This window comes from Heteronotia binoei, chromosome 4 (genome assembly GCF_032191835.1).
Source record: "Heteronotia binoei isolate CCM8104 ecotype False Entrance Well chromosome 4, APGP_CSIRO_Hbin_v1, whole genome shotgun sequence".
NCBI classification, from domain to species: Eukaryota; Metazoa; Chordata; class Lepidosauria; order Squamata; family Gekkonidae; genus Heteronotia; species Heteronotia binoei.
This window is the reverse complement of record NC_083226.1, coordinates 123,215,365-123,236,522: the sequence shown is the minus strand read 5'-3', so window position 1 is coordinate 123,236,522 and position 21,158 is coordinate 123,215,365. Positions and strand designations below refer to the sequence as shown.

General features: G+C 49.4%; 1 protein-coding gene across 3 annotated transcripts in view; it reads left to right on the top strand.

Moving 5' to 3' along the window:
- Positions 1 to 21,158, top strand: part of ADGRV1 (adhesion G protein-coupled receptor V1) — a 556,327-nt gene that overhangs the window by 242,974 nt on the left and 292,195 nt on the right. For all 3 annotated transcript variants that reach the window (XM_060235701.1, XM_060235702.1, XM_060235700.1), the window contains 3 exons: positions 2,603 to 2,720; positions 10,718 to 10,889; positions 18,679 to 18,921. In XM_060235701.1, the coding sequence (XP_060091684.1) occupies positions 2,603 to 2,720; positions 10,718 to 10,889; positions 18,679 to 18,921 (533 nt within the window). The remainder of the gene's footprint in view (positions 1 to 2,602; positions 2,721 to 10,717; positions 10,890 to 18,678; positions 18,922 to 21,158) is intronic.

The following is a 21,158-nucleotide window of genomic DNA, read 5'->3' as shown; positions in this document are numbered from 1 at the left end:
TTTGTTTGGTTGCAGAAACCAATCATAATACCAGTTTCACACACCCAAAACTCCAACTATGTAACGTATATAACCAGTCATTAGTTACACAAAGAAAAGAGGATATAGTTAAGCAGTACTAGTCTAACATCCTATGAACAAATGGAGGAAAAATGACACATCTTCTTACCCTAGGTCTAAAACTTACTTCCCTTTGATGGTTAATTAGGAGGTAGGCAGAATAATCTTCAGGTTTTCAGGTTCAGCTGCTGTTCATGTATCTGCCTTTCTCTGCCAGTTGCAGGCTTCCTACCTTGAGGTCTGATTAATCTCAACCCTCCAAAAGAATTCCCAAACCTTTCTTCTTATATTATCATGTTCTCTGATCCCTCACGAATGGACAGGCTAAAAGACTCCCTCCTTGCTACCTAATAGAAAATTATCAGCTAGATTGCAGAAGATTCTTGCCATCTTCACTGAAAATGTGGTGCTTCCATAAGCCCTTCTCCCCTTCCTCAAATATCTCCATCATTAATTAATTAGCATCCAGCTGCTTTTGTAGTCTGAAATTTAAAAGGAAAAACTAGTTTTTGAGCCCTTTCCATACCTGTAATGGTACTGGTTGTTTAATCTCTGAGCATTCACAGAGTACTAATTCAACATTAGCTTTGTAAAATGGCAAGCTTTTAAATAGATATCTGGAGTGAAGTAGCACTTCAGCACAACACCTAGTTCTAGATCCTGCAACATTTAAAACAACAGAGTTAAATATGCATCTGAGTTTGGGGATGATTTACTCTCTGAACATTCGAGCTTCTAACCTCTCTGAGTACTAATGGCTAATCCTCAATTCTATATAAAAACATTTCTCTGTTAGCTTCAATATTACATCAGAGGTAATTGGCAACACTCTGTTAAGGTAATTGACAACACCCTGTTGCTCATAGATGGGGAGAGACACCGGCAGAGAGGTAACTACCATTTATCTATTTGACAGTTCTAGTTACCTCCAGGGAAATTTCTTAGCTCATGTTGGGTCCTTCTTTGCAACCCACTTAGCCAGCAGCTAATAGATTAAAGAATTAATAAATAGTTCCCACATTTCCAGAATTTATACGAAGAAAGCACCAAATAATGCACTTATAAACTCTGGCCAGTTCTAACCATAATTAGCAAACTTCCTGTTGCTCCGTGGCTTTGTCTTCACTCCTGCATATGCCCCAGTGTTGTGACATAGACGCTTTCCACTTTTAGTCTATTCCCTTTCATGGTCTCTTTGACTTCTTAGCTTTTCAGGTCTACCCATCTTTCCAGCATTGGAGGGAACCTCTTAGAAATTTGGTTATGGAGATGGTGGTCCTAGTATTGGACTCTACAGTGAAGCATAAAAAAGAAGAGTCTCTTACCCCTGCCTCCAAAAACAAGAGAGGCGGAGGCACTTTTGCAATGTAATATGTGACACTGCTGAGGAACGACAGAGCGGATTGGGAAGAGTTTCCTACTACTTTCCCATTATTTAAAGCCTGATCTACTTCTTTATCATAGGAAATATTTAATACTCTTTTCTCAGAGAGTTGTCATAAATATGTATGGGAATACCCCCAGTCCACTTTCTTTTGGCCATGTTTCTTTAAAGTAGGTACACATCAGTGTGCTTGCATGATGGATATTGTTTATAATAATAGAGAAAGAGGTTTATGGTGCTATTGCTATGCAATACATATGAAATGTCTGTAGAGAGGAGGCCCATGTGATTTATTACCTTATTTCCTGTTTTCTACAGTGTTTCTTAGATCAAGAGGTAAGGATCACAACAGGACTTTTTCAGGAAAGAGACTGGAGTTGAGTCCAGATACAAAGGGAGCTTTCAGTCTCAAAAGTTTATATCTTGAAAATCTTGTTGGTCTCTAGTGGACTTTAATCTAATCACTCTACTGCAGACCAATGTGGCTACCCTCTAAAACAAATAAAGGAGATTGTATTTGTATATGGCAACTGCCCCATTGCTTTCATATCTCAGCTTGTTGAAGCCCCCCCCCCCCCAAAAGGAAGGGGATAGGGTTGCCAAGTCCAACACAAGAAATATCTTGGGGGTGGAGCCAGGAGACTTTGGGGGTGGACCAGGAACAAGGTCATGACAAGCAAGATTGAAGGGTGTTCTGGCCATCATATTTAAAGGGATTGCACTCCTTTTAAACGCCTTCCCTCCATTGGAAATAATGGAGGATGGAGGCACCTTCTTTTGGGGCTCATAGAAATTGGACCCCCTGGTATAACAGGACATTAATAGGAAAACATAATTTGTTGTATAATTATACAAAAGTATAATTTGCCCTGATGTGGATGACCTAAATTAGCCCAATCTTGTCCAATCTTGGAACCTAACCAGAAATGGCTCTGGTTAATAACTGAATGTGAAACCACTAAGGAGATCCAGGGTCACTGTGCAGAGGGAGGCAATCATCTCTTGCCTTGAAAATCCTATGAGGTTGCTGTAAATTGGATGCAACTTGGTGGCCCCCTCCACCACCATACAAAATTGTTATACAGTTCATATGTAGTAAAATTCATCAAACGGTTGACAGTCTTCCTAATAATTTTGTGTGATCTGCTTCTCATCCAGGAAATGATCTTCAGAATGGCATTCTGGGATTCACTGGAGAGGTACAAAGTGGCCTTGTGCTTGATGAAGATTCTGAGAAGGGGGAGGTGCAGCTCATTGTCTCCAGGCAACCAAACAGGTGCAAACTAGAGCGGCTAAAAAAAAGTGCTGTCTTCGCTTCCTGTAATGTGCTGTGTAGAAATCAAGGATGCTACTGTTAGCAGGAAAGGTTATCATGGAATTTTATAATAAATCTTTGACTTTCAGATGCTCTAATAGCTCAGTGCAAACTTGCCTCGTAAATTTATAGTGTGATTTAAGCGAATCAGCCAGTCTACCAGAACTGAACAAAAATGAAAGAATTAAACACTCTATCAGCCTAACTCATATACATAATAGCTGAGATGTGAAATTAATTTCTTTGCTATTTGCACATGTGTGATTTATTGCTTACTCTACTGAGGTGCAGTGGTCAGCTGGTTAAGGCTGGAGATGTTATGTTCAGAATTCACATATTCTTAATACCAGCCTTCCCTATGTGCATTTGTAAGTGGGTACCTCATCTTATATGTTGGGAAAGCCACAAAGGCATGATAACTAGATATTATTTAAGGGATTAACAGTACCCTCCTCAGCAGAATTACACCCTTCTAAATCCAGTGAAGTTAGTCGTCTGATGAAGTGTGCTTAGAGAGCACACGAAAGCTTACGTTCTGAATACAACTTGGTTGGTCTTAAAGGTGCAACTTGACTCCCGCTTTGTTCATCTTCTTAGAATAGCATAGATCTTCTTCGTGGTCTCTGTGCATCACACTGATGGGAGTAAGGCGCCTGCGCCGATCTCGATCGGTAAACTTAAAAGCTGCGGATTTCCGCGCCTACATCCCAGTGCGCATGCCCAGGAGTCCCCACCGCGCATGCTCACTGAGACGGGCACGGACATCCCGCCAGTTCTCTTCTGACCGCCGCGCTGATCAGTCGATCTACCTGCTTCGGTCGGTGAACTTTTCCCTTTCTTTGGAATTAGTATAGTTAGCTGTAGTTTAGTTTTTATAGTTGTTAGTTTAGCTCTTAGTTAGTGTTAGTTGCTATATTTTGGGGGCGTACGGGCGGAACGCTTTATTTTGCTTCCTTCCCCCCCCTCCCCCGTCTTCCCGCCTTTCTGGCGCATGGAAAGGCGGTGGGGATTTTTTCGGCGGTGCTCCAAGTGCGGGAGCAAGATAGCCCCATTTGACGGGCACTCACTCTGCCTCCTGTGCCTGGGAGAACGGCATCGCCCGACTCTTGCACACATTGTGCAAAATTTTCTAAACAAACCCGGAAGAACCGAGCAGCGAGACTTGCGGCGGCCCTCATGGAACAAACTCTGTCTCCGGTTTGTTCATCGGCAGAGAAGGCAGACCGGCCTGTCGTTACCGACCCGCCATCGACATCGCCATCATCGGTGGTCGATGCCGAACGCCCACTTTCCGACGCCGAACGGCACGTGAAACGCACTGCCTCGGCCCCCTTGTCGGACTCCTCTATGCCAGCTAAGCGGCCTAAAGAGGATAAGGGCTTGGAGAGCGAGAAGAAGAAAAAGGCAAAAAGGCTGGATAAGCCGAAGCCGAAATCTTCGTCCCTCATCGCTCCCGCCTCTCCGCAGGACCCGACGGCTCCGATCATACCGCCGCTGAAGCTGCTCGCCTCACCGATTCGACTAATCACCTCGATGTCGACGGAGCTCGTCATTTCCTCCGACTCCGACCAGGAGATTGAGCCCGGCCAGCATCCCGACATCGAACTGCCGTTTCGGCCTCGCCTTCAAACTCCCCGTAGTCCACCCCCTCGGGACCGAGAGAGAGACCTTAAGGACCGTTCGCCTAGGAGCCGCTCGCCTTGAAGCCGAGACCCTGCCCAGGTCCCATGGGACCAGAGGCAGTGGCAATATTTATATGGGGCCTACCCCATGAAACCTTCTTTCCCATGGCTCCCTCCTCGTCAACCTGATTGGGACCAATCTTCCGACGCTTCCTACCGGTCTCGGACGTCGTACCGTCCTCCACGTCGCCCACCCTCCGCATCGGTGTCGAAGGCTCCCGACGTCGAGGACACCAGACCATCGGTTCGGCATCGAGCCCCAGCAGAAAAGCCGAAACCAAAAACCCCGGTGTCGCCGCCCGACCCGCATCTGTCGGATCGTTCGGAGTCACCAGCGAGATCATCTAGGTCGCATGATTCATCGGCTGACGAACAAGATACCTCCTCGCCGAGACAACCCTCCCCTTCACCGAAGACCTTCGAGGAGCAGCCAATCTCCCCCTCGGAGGACTTAAAATCATACGGGGACTTGGTGAAGCGCATGGCGCAGTCACTGTCACTCACCACTGTGCAACCCGAACCGATCATTACCAACACGGTTTTCGATATCGTCCAGAGGGACACCTCCACCGCGGTGGCGCTGCCTTTGACCAATGTAATGATGCATACTGCCAAGACCTCATGGGACAAACCCATATCGACGCCTGTGTCGTCTAGACGCCTGGACCATATGTACCGAATCCAGGAAGCTGGTGCGGAGTTCTTGCACAACCACCCTCGTCCATTGTTGTTTCCTCGTCCTCACGCGCCAAGAAGACACATTCCACTCCTCCCGATAAGGAGGGGAAGAAATTGGACTCCATAGGCAGGAGGCTGTATTCTACGGGATCGCTGGGCTTCAAAATCGCCAACTACGCGGCCTGTATGGGCCGTTACCAATATGGTCTCTGGGACCAGGTGTCTACACTTCTTCCCAGCCTTCCGGAACAGACCAAGACTGCCCTCCGTAGATTGCAGAAAGAGGGTATGTTGCTAGCAAAGCAACAACTGAACTCCTCTAAACACTCGGGCGACACTTGCGCGAAAACACTTACAACTGCTATTGCCCTACGTCGCCACTCCTGGCTTAGGTCCACGGCCCTCCAACATGATACCCAGGCCTATATAGAGGACTTGCCGTTCGATGGCTCTGGTTTGTTTAGTGCAACCACCGACTCGGTGTTGCAAGAAATAGACAAAAGCATCAAAACATCGAGGAACCTGGGAGTCTCCGCTGCACGACCTCAGTCCAAGCGACAAGCACCAAAGCCTTGGAACCGAAAACCGTTTCCCAAGTCGCCTGACCAACCATGGCGCCCCAAGTCTGCCTCCCCATACTCTAAACAGCAATACACGCCCAAGCCAAAGTACTCTCCTCCGGCTGGACAGTCCTCTAGACAGAAGGGTTCCAAGCAACCCAAGCAGGGCCTTTGACTGCCTCCCGGCCCTCCTCCCTTCCCCCTCCTTGTACCGTACCCGCCTCTTCCCATATTTGAAGGCTTGGGAGACCATTACAACAGACAAATGGGTCCTCGGCATCGTTCAAAGAGGCTATGTCATCGAGTTTTGTCAGCACCCTACCACACCGACGTTCATCTCCACCAACCCTACGGACACGTTGAGAGAGGAGGTCGCATCCCTCCTTCAGAAGGATGCGATCGAGCGCGTACCTTCAGACCAGAACCGCCTAGGCTTCTACTCCCGGTACTTTATAGTGCCCAAACGGAATGGTGGCCTGCGGCCCATCATGGACCTCCGGGCCCTAAATTTGTTCATAAGCTATCTCAAGTTCCGGATGACATCTTTGCCGAATATCCTCCCCCTCCTAAACCAAGGGGATTGGATGGCCACACTGGATCTGAAGGACTTTCATGTGTCTATTCACCCTTTCCACCGGAAATTCCTTCGTTTTTCTATCGGCTCGGACCACTTCCAGTATCGGGCCCTCCCGTTTGGCTTCTCTACGGCCCCCAGGGTCTTTACAAAGACTATGGTCGTGATTGCAGCGTTCCTACGGCTTCAGGGCATCACCCTGTTTCCGTATATCGACGACTGGCTGCTAGTCGCACCGTCTCGAGAGACTTTGCTGTGTCACATCACCGCTACCCTCACGTTGCTGCAGAACCTGGGCCTGCAGGTGAACCACAAGAAATCCCGTCTCCAACCCTCACAGAGGGTCCAGTTTATCGGTGCCGTTCTGGACTCCAGGGTCTGCAGGGCATTTCTGCCACCGGACCGGGCGGAGGACATCATCCGAGCGGTGAGGACTCTCCAGGAGTGCCCTGTCACCACCGCTCGCCAGCTGCAGCGGCTACTAGGCCTTATGGCCGCCACCACAGCGGTGTTGGTCTTCGCGAGGCTTCGCATGAGGCCTCTTCAACTGTGGTTCCTGGCTCATTTCAAAACCGGGAGGGACTCGCCAGAGTGCCGCCTGACGCTTCCCCCAGAGATCCTGCATTCCCTCAACTGGTGGACGCGGAAGGCCCATCTACTAGAAGGGGCTCCTTTCCACAAGGAACCTCCGACCCTCACCATTACCACAGACGCCTCCCTGTGGGGCTGGGGGGCACATATGAGAGGACTCTGTGTGGGGGACCGATGGGCCCTATCCCAGGCAGGCAACCACATCAATTTCCTGGAGCTTTTAGCGATCTTTCATGCGGTGAGGTCCTTTCACAAGTTCCTGCGGAACAAAACGGTGGCAGTTCTTACGGACAATACGACGGCCATGGTGTACGTCAACCGACAGGGCGGCACGGTTTCCCGCCGACTCTGTGGCCTAGCCGTAGCTCTGTGGGACATGTGCATCGCCCTAGGGGCCTCACTGGTCGCCACCCACCTTCCCGGGAACCTGAACACCCAAGTGGACTTCCTCAGTCGGGGGGGCGCCGCCGGGCACGAGTGGGAGCTCAATTGGACCTTTCTGCGCCCTGTCTTCCTGGCATGGGGGACCCCGGAGCTCGACGTGTTTGCCACAAGGGCGAACAGGAGGTGCCCTCTCTTCTGTTGCAGGGGCGGGGTGGACCCGCTGTCCCTCGGAGATGGCCTCCTTGTGCCCTGGACGAGGCACAAGGTTTATCTCTTTCCCCCGCTGCCCTGGATCACCAGGGTGATCCAGAAAGTCATCAGGGAGCAGCCGAAGGGCATTCTTGTGACTCCCTGGTGGCCCAGACAGCACTGGTTCCCCCTGCTCCTTCGCCTGACCGGCGGGATGTATCACCACTTCCCTCAGGCCCCGGACTTGCTGCTACTGCACGGAGGGCAGGTGGTACACCACGACATACCGCAACTGAAGTTGACGGCTTGGCGCCTCCAGTGAGGTCATTGTCGGAAAGGGCCCAGTTTGTGATGCTGAATAGCAGGAAACCCTCCACTCGTAGAGCGTACTCTTATAAATGGGGAGTGTTCATCCAGTTCTCCTCCTCCCGTACGGGTGACCCAATGACGGCGGGCCTGCCGATCGTCTTCGACTTCCTACTGTCCTTACTGGACAAGGGGCTCTCGGTCTCCTCTGTTCGCGTGTACCTTGCGGCCATTTCTGCTTACCACTCACAAGTGGATGGGCGTACTGTATTTGCCCATCTGGACACTAAGCGCTTCCTCAGAGGGGCTATCAGACTGTATCCGGCTGTTAAACATCTGGCGCACGCCTGGGACCTGTCTCTGGTTCTACAAGCCCTCTCAGGGAGGCCTTTCGAGCCCATGGCTACGTGTTCCCTTCAACTGCTAGCCTGGAAAACGGCATTTCTGGTAGCCATAACCTCGGCTCGGCGGGTAGGGGAGCTGGCAGCCTTGCGCTGCGATCCCCCCTACTTATGTTTCTCGGAGGAGGGAGTTCGTCTAAGACCTGATATCACCTTCCTCCCAAAGGTAGTGTCGGCCTTTCACCTGGACCTGGAGACGTGCCTTCCAGTCTTTTTTCCCAACCCGTCAAATGAGGACGAGCATAGACTGCACGCCCTGGATGTAAAGAGGGCACTAGCCTTCTACCTGCATCGCGTCAGGCCTTTCCGGAAAGACCCCAGGCTCTTCGTGTCCTACGTCCAGCCTTCCCTGGGGCATAAAATATCGGCCCAGAGGCTGTCCAAATGGATAACGGAGACTATTAAGCTCTGTTATCTGCTGCGCAAGAGACCCTTGCCTGGGCCCATCAGGGCCCATTCCACCCGAGCGATGGCGACTTCAGCGGCCTTCATGCGAGGCGTCCCACTACAGGACATTTGCAGGGCTGCAACCTGGTCCTCTGGACATACCTTCGTACGCCACTACGCGTTGGACCTACGAAGCCGTCGCGAAGCGGTGCTGGGCCGAGCGGTGTTAGAGTCTGCTTCCTGTTGATGGACCGTGGCACCCGCCTCCAGGTATGGTCTTGGTTTGCTAGTCTCCCATCAGTGTGATGCACAGAGACCACGAAGAAGATAAACAGGTTTCCTACCTGTAACTGATGATCTTCGAGTGGTCATCTGTGCAGTCACACTCCCCGCCCTCCCCGCTGCGACCGGTCCATCACTGGGCTGACGTGGCGGTCAGAAGGAACTGGCGGGATGTCCGTGCCCGTCTCAGTGAGCATGCGCGGTGGGGACTCCTGGGCATGCGCACTGGGACGTCGGCGCGGAAATCCGCAGCTTTTAAGTTTACCGATCGAGATCGGCGCAGGCGCCTTACTCCCATCAGTGTGACTGCACAGATGACCACTCGAAGATCATCAGTTACAGGTAGGAAACCTGTTTTAATGAGTGCTGGATCCATTTCAAGGTGCTAGTCCTCACCTTTAAGGCCCTATATGGCCAGGGGTCAGTATATCTTCGTGACCGCCTCTCCCCATATGAGCTCCCCCCCCCAGGTTCTGAGATCTGCTGTGCAACATCTTTTTGTGGTTCCTGGTCATAAGGATGTCCAGGGTCTTCTTGATCCAGCCCCTTACCTGGTGGAATGAGCTCCTCCTAGAGATCCAGGCCCTGCGAGACTTATCAAAGTTTTGCAGGGCCTGTAAGATGGAGCTCTTCTGTCAGACTTTTAACTGATCCACTGGGCATCCTCTTGTTACCAGCTGGCATCTCCAGTATTTTATCATCACTGTGACCCTGCTATGTTTCCAGATATTAGCCTATACGCTGCTGTGTGGACATGCCTTCCTATGCCTGGTTGTTGATATGTTGTACTGTGCTCAGACTTTTATGCTGTATGCTTTTATTATGTTTCTATATTTTAATTTTTAAGTGTGTTAAATTTCTGTTGTAAGCTGCCCTGAGCCCGCTTGCAGGAAAGGGTGGGATATAAATCTAAAAATTAAATTTTTAAATTAAAGTAAATTAAGCAGCCTTTTGTTAAAAACATGCTTAAGGTTTAAGTCCTTAGGTTTCAATATGCCAGATATTACACTCTAAATTTGGCATGTTTTTCTTTCATTTTTCTGTATTTTTCAAGGAGGAGGTGGGTGGACTGTATGCACTTCCATTTGTTACAGTGACTGACACTGTTGGCCATTGTGTTATACTCACTGTATTTTCATGGGACTTTTGCTAGCATAAAGCACCATGCCTTGTGGATCACCTTGTACCTGCCTGGTTCAGCTGTATGCCATTTTACTGTGTCCAGACCTCAAATGACCATGAATGCAGACATCTAATCTTTACTCTACTATGTGGAAGTTCAAAGTATTTTTATCTTGACATGGAAACAGTTGGAATACCCTTGTAGACCTGAAACCGAACATGGACATGCACTGAAAGTCTGAATTTAAGCCTGCAAACTGAAGGCCAAAATACAAATGACAGAGGTCATGAGTCCATCCCGTGGCCACCAACATAATTTTAAAAGCATTTGTAGTTATTGAAAAATTGCTAGGAGGTCTCACTCCACATTACACACATGGTGTGGTAGCCCCAGGAACTCTGGTTTCCTCCTCCTGCACCTTTTGAAATGCAGAAGAACCCCGCCCCAGTGGTTGTTTTTATAATTGAAGAGGCATTGGCAGGGGGACAAGAGCTTCCGAGGCCACCATGCCATGTACCTGATCAGGATCAGGGCCTAACAGCAATTTTTAAATGCATTTAAAATGGTGGCCTCTGACATTTGTATTTTGTCCCTGAATTTATTAGTTTGTCTATATAGCACATCAGAGCAGTATTAGGAAATATGCTACGAAAATATCTTTCTTTCTTTGTATTTATTGCATTGTTTTGCAATAAAATGCCATTTTGAAATGTAGGAGGAAAAAATGTGAGAAGGTTTAGGGATTCCTAAAATAATGTTTACCTCTCTCAATACATCTATTCTGGTTTGCTTTGTTGATAGGGCTTTTGAAGATGTGAAAATCTTTTGGCGTGTTACTTTTAATGAAACATCAGTCATCCTGCAGAAGGATGGTGTGAATCTTGCAAATGAACTGGTGGCTGTCTTAGGAGTTACTGTGTGTAATGCCAGTCAAACAAAATGTACCATCTCAATTGAGATAAAGCCTGATAATGTAAGTATTTGTTATAATGAATTACTCACTTAGATGGCCTCTCAAAAAATCCAATAAGTTTTTATCTCCTAAGGGATAAACTGACAGCAGGAGATCTATGTATAATTTCCTCCAGCTTTTTGATGTATTAATATGAATGCTGGACCCTTAATTTGAATTGGGACTGGATGGTTAACCCTTTCCATCCCATACTAGTTTCCTGATACAAATTGCCCCTGGGACCTGCAGTTTCCTCCTGCCAGGCAAAAAGCAGCTCATGTGGGGATACATATATGATGAGAAGTGGATACTGATAACCTCTTGTACTGTTGCATGGATCCACATCAGACACTCTTATTAGCTGCTGTAAAGAAGAAGAAACTGCCAGAGGATCTGTTCATCCATGAGTCATTGGCCCTTGCACCTCCCTTGTTTGTTACTGCCTCTTTGTTCTAGATGTGAAGGAATATGTGATTAAGGACAGAACATACAAAGAATCTGGGGGATATGGTGGGGGTGTCAGAACTTAAGAACTTCAAGCGGATCCTATACTTGGTTACAAAGTTAGGATTTTATTGAAAAGAACTAAGCACTGGAAGAGGCAAGATAACAGTGATGGCGAGAGCCAGCACCAGCACAATTTTATACACGTAAAACAAACATCTCACAAAGCCACAATTCACCCCGTTACAGGCACATCTGTCTTCTCACCATCACTATCAGTAGAGAGGATGCCTCCCTACTTCGAAGGCCATGCTGCTCGGCTTCAAAGGGTCCCAGTGTGAGAATGTGCAGAGACATAACATAACTCATTCTACAACCCCAAATATTTTGGATACCAGTGGGGCAAGGTTAATTATTATTCAAGCATTTAGGGTCAAGCAAGGGTTACAACATGGAGTCAGTTTGGTTCAGTAACAAAGCAGTTCTAAGTCATGGTAAAAATACATTGCAGCATTGGTCACATTATAGGGGACCAGCAGTAAAGATACAAGTTCTGACATACTGCCCCCCCTAAGCGCCCCCTCCCGCGGGGCCCGCCTTGGGCTTGTGCGGGTACAGTAGGTGAAACTTTTTCAGCAGTTGCGGAGCGGCTACGTTCTGAGATTCGACCCACTCGTCACAGCTCGGGGGGAAGTGTTTCCACCTGATCAAATAATACAGTTTCCCCCGTTTGACTCTGGAGTCCAGGATCTCCTGGACCTCATGGTGACTCTGACCCCTCACTGTCGTCGGAGGGGGCGGAGGGGCCCTGGGATGGAAGGACGTAGCACCAGGGTCTTTCCGAAGCAAGCTGCAATGAAAAACAGGATGGATCTTACTTAGAGATTTGGGCAGTTCGAGTTCCACGGTCACTTTGTTTATTACCCTTTTTATTTTAAATGGGCCCAGGAACTTCAGTGCGAGTTTGCGACAGGGCTGGGGAAGGGGAAGGTTTTTTGTGGACAGAAAAACTGTATCCCCCACCTTCAAGTCCCACTCTTGGGAGTGCTTTTTGTCAAACTGCTTTTTGTAGGCTTTTTTCGCTTCCTCCAGGTTTTCCTGAATACCCTTCCAGCCTTCACGGAGGCCCTCCCACCATTGCTGACAGGAAGTGGGTTCGGCCGGGCTGGCGGGGAGGGCGAGAGTGGGAAACGGTTTGCCCTCGTAACCATTGATAATTTGAAAAGGGGAGGTTTTGGTTGAGCTATGGAGGCTGTTGTTGTAGCCATATTCTGCAAAAGGGAGGAGGTCCACCCAGTTGGACTGTTGGAAGTTAATGAAGCAGCGGAGGTACTGTTCCAGAAGACCATTAACCCTCTCCGTCTGTCCGTCCGACTGGGGGTGGTAGGCAGAGCTTAGCCCCTGCTCGATGCCAGCCAGTTTGCAGAACTCCCGCCAGAAGTTGGCAACGAACTGCGTCCCGCGGTCACTAATGACCTTGTCCGGGAATGAGTGTAGGCGTACAATGTGGGTGAAAAAGAGCTGGGCGAGTTTTTTGGCCGTGGGTAGTTTTTTGCATGGGATGAAATGGGCTTGCTTAGAAAATGTGTCGACTACGACCAGGATGACTGTTTTGCCCTGTGAGGGTGGGAGTTCGACAATGAAATCCATGGAGACTACCGACCAAGGTCTGGTGGCTGTAGGGAGTGGAACCAGGTGGCCTGGGGGTTTACCCCCCCTTCTTTTTGCCATGAGGCAGGTGGGGCAGGAAAGAACAAATTCAGAGACATCTTTCTTAATTTTCGGCCACCAGAACTGGCGGGTGAGTAAGTTGAGGGTTTTGACATAGCCAAAGTGGCCGGCCAGGCGACTTGAGTGACAGCGCTCCAAGACCTCTTTTCTGAGGGGGTCGGGCACATAGATTTTTTCGTTGTGCAGCCAGAGCCCGTTTTCGGCTTTGACCAAGTTGGGTGGGCGGTCGGTCTCCTGGTTGTATTCTGAGAGGAATCGAGGCAGCAGATCTGAATCCGGAGGGCTGATCTGCCTGCCTGAGCGGGTAGTGACCCCCCCCGAGATGGCTGAGGGGGAAATTAATGAGTCCACTACCTCCTCCCGGAGACTGTCGTGTTGTGGCATGCGAGAGAGGGCGTCTGCTAAAAAGTTCTTTGAGCCTGGGATGTGTTTCAGCACAAAGTCAAATTTAGCAAAGAAACCTGCCCACCGGATTTGTTTTGCAGTCATTTTGCGGCGCCCGGTGAGGGCTTCAAGGTTTTTATGATCGGTCCAGATTTCAAAGGGCACTCTCGCTCCTTCGAGCCAGGAGCGCCAAGTTTTCAGGGCAAACATGACTGCAAACGCCTCCTTGTCCCAGACTGACCAATTTCTCTGTTCGTTGGAAAATTTCCTTGAGATATAGGCACATGGACGGAGCACCCCATTTTCCCCCCTCTGCTTCAGTATGGCTCCCACTGCGGCGTCGGAGGCGTCGCATTGGACCACGAAGGGTTTCCGCTCGTCAGGATGAGCCAACACGGGTTCGGAGGTGAAGAGGCGTTTTAGTTCATTGAAAGCTTTTTGGCATTCAGGCGTCCACGTTAGGCGTGCGCCCGGCTTTTTCGCCTCTTCACCCTTCCCTTTGGTTTTGAGAAGTTCCGTGAGGGGGAGCATGACGGTGGCAAACCCCCTAATGAAATCGCGGTAAAAGTTAGCGAACCCGATAAAACTTTGTAACTGTTTGCGGGTTCGAGGAGGTTCCCAGTCTAGTACCGCTTGGACCTTTGCGGGGTCCATGGCCAATCCCTCCCCCGACACCCGGAAACCCAAATAGTCCAATTCGGTTTTGTGGAACTTGCATTTTGACAATTTAGCGTACAGTTTGTGTTTGCAAAGGGTGCGTAACACTTTTCGGACCAGGGGTACATGAGACTTTAGATCTTGTGAATAGATAATGATGTCATCAAGGTACACCACCACCCCCTTAAACAGGAATTCCCGTAGCACTTCATTGATAAAGTTCATGAAAACACCAGGGGCTCCCTGCAGTCCGAAGGGCATTACTAGGTACTCAAATTGTCCCAGGGGGGTGTTGAATGCTGTCTTCCACTCGTCCCCCTCTTTGATGCGGACGCGGAAGTACGCGTCTCGGAGATCAAGCTTTGTAAATACTTTGCCCTTTGCTACGGTGTTCAACAAATCCTTTATCAACGGGATCGGGTAGGCGTTGGACATGGAAATCCCGTTTATAGCACGAAAATCTGTGCAGAGCCTAAGAGACCCGTCCTTCTTCTTTCGGAAGAGGACGGGGGCGGCATGGGGGGCAGTGGCCGGCCGTATGAAGCCGCGCTTAAGGTTCTTGTCCAAAAACTTTCGGAGTTCAGCTTTTTCCGCCCAACCCATGGAGTACAGTTTCGCCTTGGGAAGCTGTTGCCCTGGGATCAGCTCGATGGCACAGTCCGTAGGGCGGTGGGGCGGTAGCTCGTCCGCTTCCTTCTCGCTAAACGCTAATCTTAGATCCTGGTATTCCTTGGGGATTGAGGCGACTTCCTCGAGAGTGAGGCAAGCCCGCATGTTTTGGGGGGGAGCGTGCGGTCCCCATTCGGGGCGCCAGTGGTGATGCTCACACCTCCAATCCGGGAACCGGACGATTTGTTCCTCCCACCTTATGTCTGGTTGGTGGCGGGCGAGCCAAGACGAGCCCATCACCACGTCGAAAGAGCAAGAGGGGGCAATTACGAAAGTTTCAATCCCCCAATGCTCCTCGGTTCCCACCGGGACTGCCTGAGTCTCTAACGCACATGGTTCCCCCCTCATGGGCCCCCCGTCCATCTGCTGGAACTGCATCGGCTGTGGTAGGGGGGAGGTGGCTAATCCCAACGCCTCAACTAGGCGGGGGGTGATCAGTTCCCTGTTACACCCGGAGTCGATCAGCGCTCGGGCGTGCATGAATCTCTTTAGGGTAGGGTTGAGGAGGGTGACAGCCATAAATAGTAAACCCCCTGTTGCTCTCACCGTGAGGAGTGCCGGCTGTTGCTGGACCTGCTTTGCGGCACCCATTAAAGCAGGTCGCTGTCGTTTCCCGCCGACTCGGTGTCGTCCGACTCTTCGGTCGATTCTTCCACTGTAGCCAAGTCGGTGGTAAAATCCTCGTCAGTCGCCAAGGAAGTGGCGACGGAGCCCCGGCTGGGCTCCCTCGAGCGGCCGCTCTTTTTCTTCTTCGGCCCTGGGGTAGTTGTTTTCGCCGTGGGTGGGGTGGCACCCACTTTTACTGGGCAGTTGGCAGCGAGATGATTTGGGTCTCCGCATTTGAAGCACTTGCGAGCGGGAGACGGGGTGGAGGCCGCCGGTGCCTTTCTCCCTTCGGATTTAGTCGGCGTGAGCTTCGCCGCCTTCTTCGCCAGCTGCTGCCGTCGCATCCCCACATGTTGAAGATTGGTCTCCACCTCTCCGGCCAGCTGGATCCATCCGACTAACGTGTCGGGTCTCCCTTGACTGTAGCAGCGGTCGAGGATTGACGGGTTCAAACCATTGATGAACGCGGTATATTTCATGACCTCGTTCCAACCCCTCGCCGCCGCGCAGTACCCCAGGAACTCGGTGGCATACTCGCGGGTGGAGCGGTTGCCTTGCTCTATGCGCTGAAGGGCGGCGACGGCCTTCTCCTCCCGCAGGGGATCGCCATACTGGCGGAGCATCGCGTGCAGGAACCCCGCCACCGTGGCTAGCTCGGGTTTTCTTCCCATAAAAAGCCCGACGTACCACTTGCGGGCCGCGCTTCTCAGTCGGGATGCGATGTGGTACACTCGGCTGGCTTCGGTCGGGTAATCCGCACCCCAGTGGGTGAAGAACGTGTCGCACTGTATGGTAAAATACTCCACGTCCTCCGGATTCCCATCGAAAGTAATCTTCAATTCTCTTCCTCGACCCTCGGCCCCCCCTGGGGCTCGCGGCGCCCCCGGCGGTGGCGCGGGGCCCGGTAGAGCCGGCAGGATCGGGGCGGGGGGCGCTGGGGCCCCTGGAGCGGGCAGGGCCGGCAGCGCCGGGGCAGCCGGGGCCAGCGGAGCCGGCGGGGCCGGGACGCCCGGAGCCGGCGGGGCCGGGGCGGCCGGAGCTTGCGGCGCTGGGGCCGGCGGAGCCGGCGGGGCCGGGGCGGCCGGAGCTTGCGGAGCTGGGGCCGGCGGAGCCGGCGGGGCTACGGGCAGTTGCCCCAGCGGTAGCCCTCCAATCGGGACTCCCAGGACCGCAGTTTGTAAGGTGCGGAGCTGGTCGTAGATCGCGCCCAGGTTCTGCTGCAACTCCTCGGCCATCGTCACGCGGGATCGGTGCACGTCGTCGTGTATCTCCCGAACCCAGTCGAATAAGTCGTTGCGGAGGGTCCGGATCTGGTCGTCTCCCCCTCGGGGCTCCGGACCCTCCTCTTGGCCGCCGTCTCCGGCTCCCCCTTCGCCCAGCATGCTTCGGTACCGCTGCTCCGCGGCGTCGATTGCTGCCGTGGACTTCCGTGGGCTCCAGGTTCGCGGGGCTGGGAACGCGGCGTCGACCGAGAAAGGCGCCGGGACCATCACTGTTATAATGTCAGAACTTAAGAACTTCAAGCGGATCCCATACTTGGTTACAAAGTTAGGATTTTATTGAAAAGAACTAAGCACTGGAAGAGGCAAGATAACAGTGATGGCGAGAGCCAGCACCAGCACAATTTTATACACGTAAAACAAACATCTCACAAAGCCACAATTCACCCCGTTACAGGCACATCTGTCTTCTCACCATCACTATCAGTAGAGAGGATGCCTCCCTACTTCGAAGGCCATGCTGCTCGGCTTCAAAGGGTCCCAGTGTGAGAATGTGCAGAGACATAACATAACTCATTCTACAACCCCAAATATTTTGGATACCAGTGGGGCAAGGTTAATTACTATTCAAGCATTTAGGGTCAAGCAAGGGTTACAACATGGAGTCAGTTTGGTTCAGTAACAAAGCAGTTCTAAGTCATAGTAAAAATACATTGCAGCATTGGTCACATTATAGGGGACCAGCAGTAAAGATACAAGTTCTGACAGGGGGAGAAGGATTATAGAAGAATAGTTGATTCTGTTCTGGCATAACTATACCTCGGTCATTTCATTGGCTCTGAAGCAGCATCAGCCTTCTCACTTAAGTACCAAATATCAGGGTAAGCTTTAATGTTACTGAATCTTGCAAGCACTCAGTGCAGAAGTTATTCAGCAATCCCAGCGCTCTCTCTCTCTCTCTCTGTCACCCCACCACCTTCAGAGCAATTTTTAGTGGGTTGATATCTCTCTGCTGCATGCCGCTTAAAGCCTTAGTACAATGTTTGGGTCTCATATTTTGCACTCACTTCCAAAGGAACCAACAAGCTGAGTTGAGCACTCTACAAGAGTAGTGGTTAAGTACTGTCCCTCCCCTTTCTGCTCCTGATTCATGTGGGCTGAACAGGGGCTTGACATAGGTCACAAAGATCAGACTGACCATATTCAAAATGAAGAGGTTTAATAGGAAAATAAATAGCACACACTATATCTGTAAACATAACAGATTTAACAGACTGAGCAAGGATAAAAGTATAAATAAAATGCAAATAGTCCTGGCTCTTACATATCCCTATGGAAGGTAATAAGAGACAGCTGCTTAATTCTTTAAGTTGCAAGTGTTTAGAAATAATTTATTACCTTGGTTTCAGTATTTGGGGTTGGGAGGGGGAGGGCCTTCCCTAGCTTCCTAAGTACCATATGCTCAGAGCTACTATCCAGAGTCAAAATGGATTCCCTCATTCTCCTTAGTATGTAAAATGGAGTTGAATCCATGTTACAGTTTGAGCAATTATGTCTGTCAATTCATCCATCCATGCTCCCTAGGATTGCTTCTGGATTTATAAAAGGTGTCTATGGTATAGTAATGGCAAAATAGTTTGAAAATAGTAGCCTGGGAATTGTTTGATGATTAAAAATGAGCATTCTAGTTTGTTTTCTTATTTCCCTTTGAAGCAAAGGATGAAAGAACATAAAAAGTAGAGTCTGTTGTGATTTTTTCAGACTAAGATAATTTAATGGCATGCTATTCCTGCCTTAGGATGACAGCTGTGATGATGCTTAATGTGTTAACCTGAATGCCTTAGATAAGGGGAAGACCCGGTGATCCTTGGAGCAGCAGTGGAGATTCCAGAGAGCTGCTATACCCAGGATATCTGACATTTCCTCATTGTGTTTTCAAGACTCTTCCGTTACAAGAATCCTTGTGGAACTGATCCCTTGATATGAGATTGTGCAAAAATAACTCTTAGAGAAAGAAACACTATTAACAGTGCTCTTTTATTAACATAGTCCTTTTGCTATAATGGGTACAAAGCTTTGAATATTTTTCTGATTATCAGGTACCTGAATCTGAGACCTCGTTCTTTGTGGAGCTTTATGATGTGAGTGCAGGAGCAGCATTAAACAATAGTTCCCGATTTGCCTACATATTTGTTCCAGAAAGTGACTCTCCTCGGGGGCTGATATACTTTGCTGTGGGGTCTCGTCTGGCTGTGGCCCATAAGAAAACCACTTTAATTAGTCTCCAAGTGGTTAGAGATTCTAGCACAGCTCTTTCTATCTCCTTTGACTACAGGACTCAGGTACGACTGCTTCATAAATGCATATACAATCATGTCTTTTGTTCTTCTCTAACAAAGGAATAAGTTAGAAGATGTTTACTTTTATCCTGATAACAGTATGCAGGCCTGGTGCATGGGGTTCTGGCGCCTAAGGCAGAACCCCAACATGTGCCCCCCATAAAAGGTTTCGCTCATGTGCATAGTGCGTGCACGGTGTGATGACATCACAGTGATGTCATCACGATGGGCACTCAGTGCTTCTTTTCCCCAGTGCCCTTAAAGGACATGGGGGAAAGGAAACGCCACTTTCAGCTCTCAGGGATCGGGGGAAGCTTCTCCAATCCCTCAGAGCTGAAAGGAAAGTCGGCCCTTCCCTTCTCTTGGTGCCTCGGAGGGCACGGGGGAAGGGAAATACCACTTTCGGCTCTGAGGGATCAGATCCCTCAGAGCCGAAAGAGCGGCAAAGCTCACAGACGGCATGAGCGGGGAGGGGGCGCCCGCCCCAGCCGGGAGCAGGCGCCTTAGGCAATTGCCTAGTTTGCTGACTCCCACATGCCAGGCCTGACAGTATGTTATAATAGTGATATGTAATAGAATGAGACTTGCTGTCATGGAACTGTCCTCTGTCCTCTACAGTTATTAAAATGTAATCTTAGACAGTACTAGCTGACCGTCAGACTTTGTCTAAATGCCAGCTTGTCCCTCTTTTCATCCATAGAGATAATCAGAATTCATTTAAGAAATTACTGAAACTGATACAGGTGGAATGGATGAGTTACAGGCTCATGGGTTATATTTGTAACAACAATAGCTGTCCTTTTGAGAGTTAGGTGTGTGGCTGGTAAACTTAAGGAGACCTAGATTCAGATTTCCATTCATCAGGGATGCTTAACTGGCCTTGGGTCAGTGACTAATTATTAGCCTAACTTATCTTAGGAAGTTCTAGTGAGATGACAAATCCATTTCAGCTATAGGCTAGAGCTTGTTTTGGAGCCTATTCTGAGGTGGTGACTTGGCACAGTCATCACACTTTCCCATCACCATTGGATCTCCTTGGAGCTATGATGGTTGTGAGAAGTCTTTTACATTTTCACCCCTGGAAGAATGTGAGGAACTCTCAATGGCACGCTGTGTCTAGTTCACTTTTCAGATACAGTTGTCTGTATTTGCTGCCACACCACATAAATGTGAGGGACAGAGTTCTGGATGTGTCTTTGGTTTCATTCAGTGGTGTGTCTGTGGGGATATCTTACAGTATGTGCAACATGAGGATGGAGACAGGATTCTTAGTAGTCTACTACATCAGTACTTGACATATAGTCTCCCTGGCTTATTAGAATGGCCAGACAGGATTGGCTCATAGTGATGGAAGTTATTAATATCTCAGTGTGGAGAAGGTATTGTCATAATGACACTGGGCTGCTATGAGACCCTTGTTAAAGAAATTGTATGTGAATTTCGTTGAGAAATAAATAACATCCAGACTCAAGTGTGTCATACTTGGGGATGGTACTTCAGCATGTAGTGACAGCTCATCTACAGCAGTGAATGGGTGCAACTGTGCTGCTTTGACTGGACTTCTCTCAGATATTTTGGTACGTTTCTCAATTATCTTGCTGGAATAGGATTGGAGGATACTATAGCAGCTTCCACGGTGAGATGATTTTGTTTGTAATTCTTGCTACTGCTGCAAACACAGAGGCATTTGCAGTGGCAACATAGCATCCATACTGCAGTCATTCCTGCACTTTCCTTACTTCAGCACCTCCAGTGGTCAACATGAACCACTGATCTGATTCAGCCAGGATCTTTTAAAGTTTTTTTTCTCATTTTCCTCTCCTGATACATTACAAGACCAAAGGTGGCCAAGGCATTTGGATCTTGTGTATCTATTTTCTGGAGACATTATTTTGTGCATGGCTTTATCAGACATTGCAGCAGTAGGTTTCTGCATTCTTATTTGAGAAAAGAGAACTGTCACAATCATGAAGTTGTTACATAAACATAGAAGCATAGGGACTGCAGGTAAGTAATCACTTGGCTGATTTGGTTCATATACTTTGTCCACGAACCTCTGTAATTTTAAGGATTCATGGCAGAGTGTCAAAGCATGAAGGAACTTAGGAAAAGGAAGTCAAGGAGGAGGCAGGAGGAATAAAGAATTCCGTTTGAGATCCTTATCCTATTCCCAGAGTGTACATATTTCCTTTTCCTGAATATTTTTAGGTTAGGTTTTTTTGTTTTTAAAAATTCCCCAT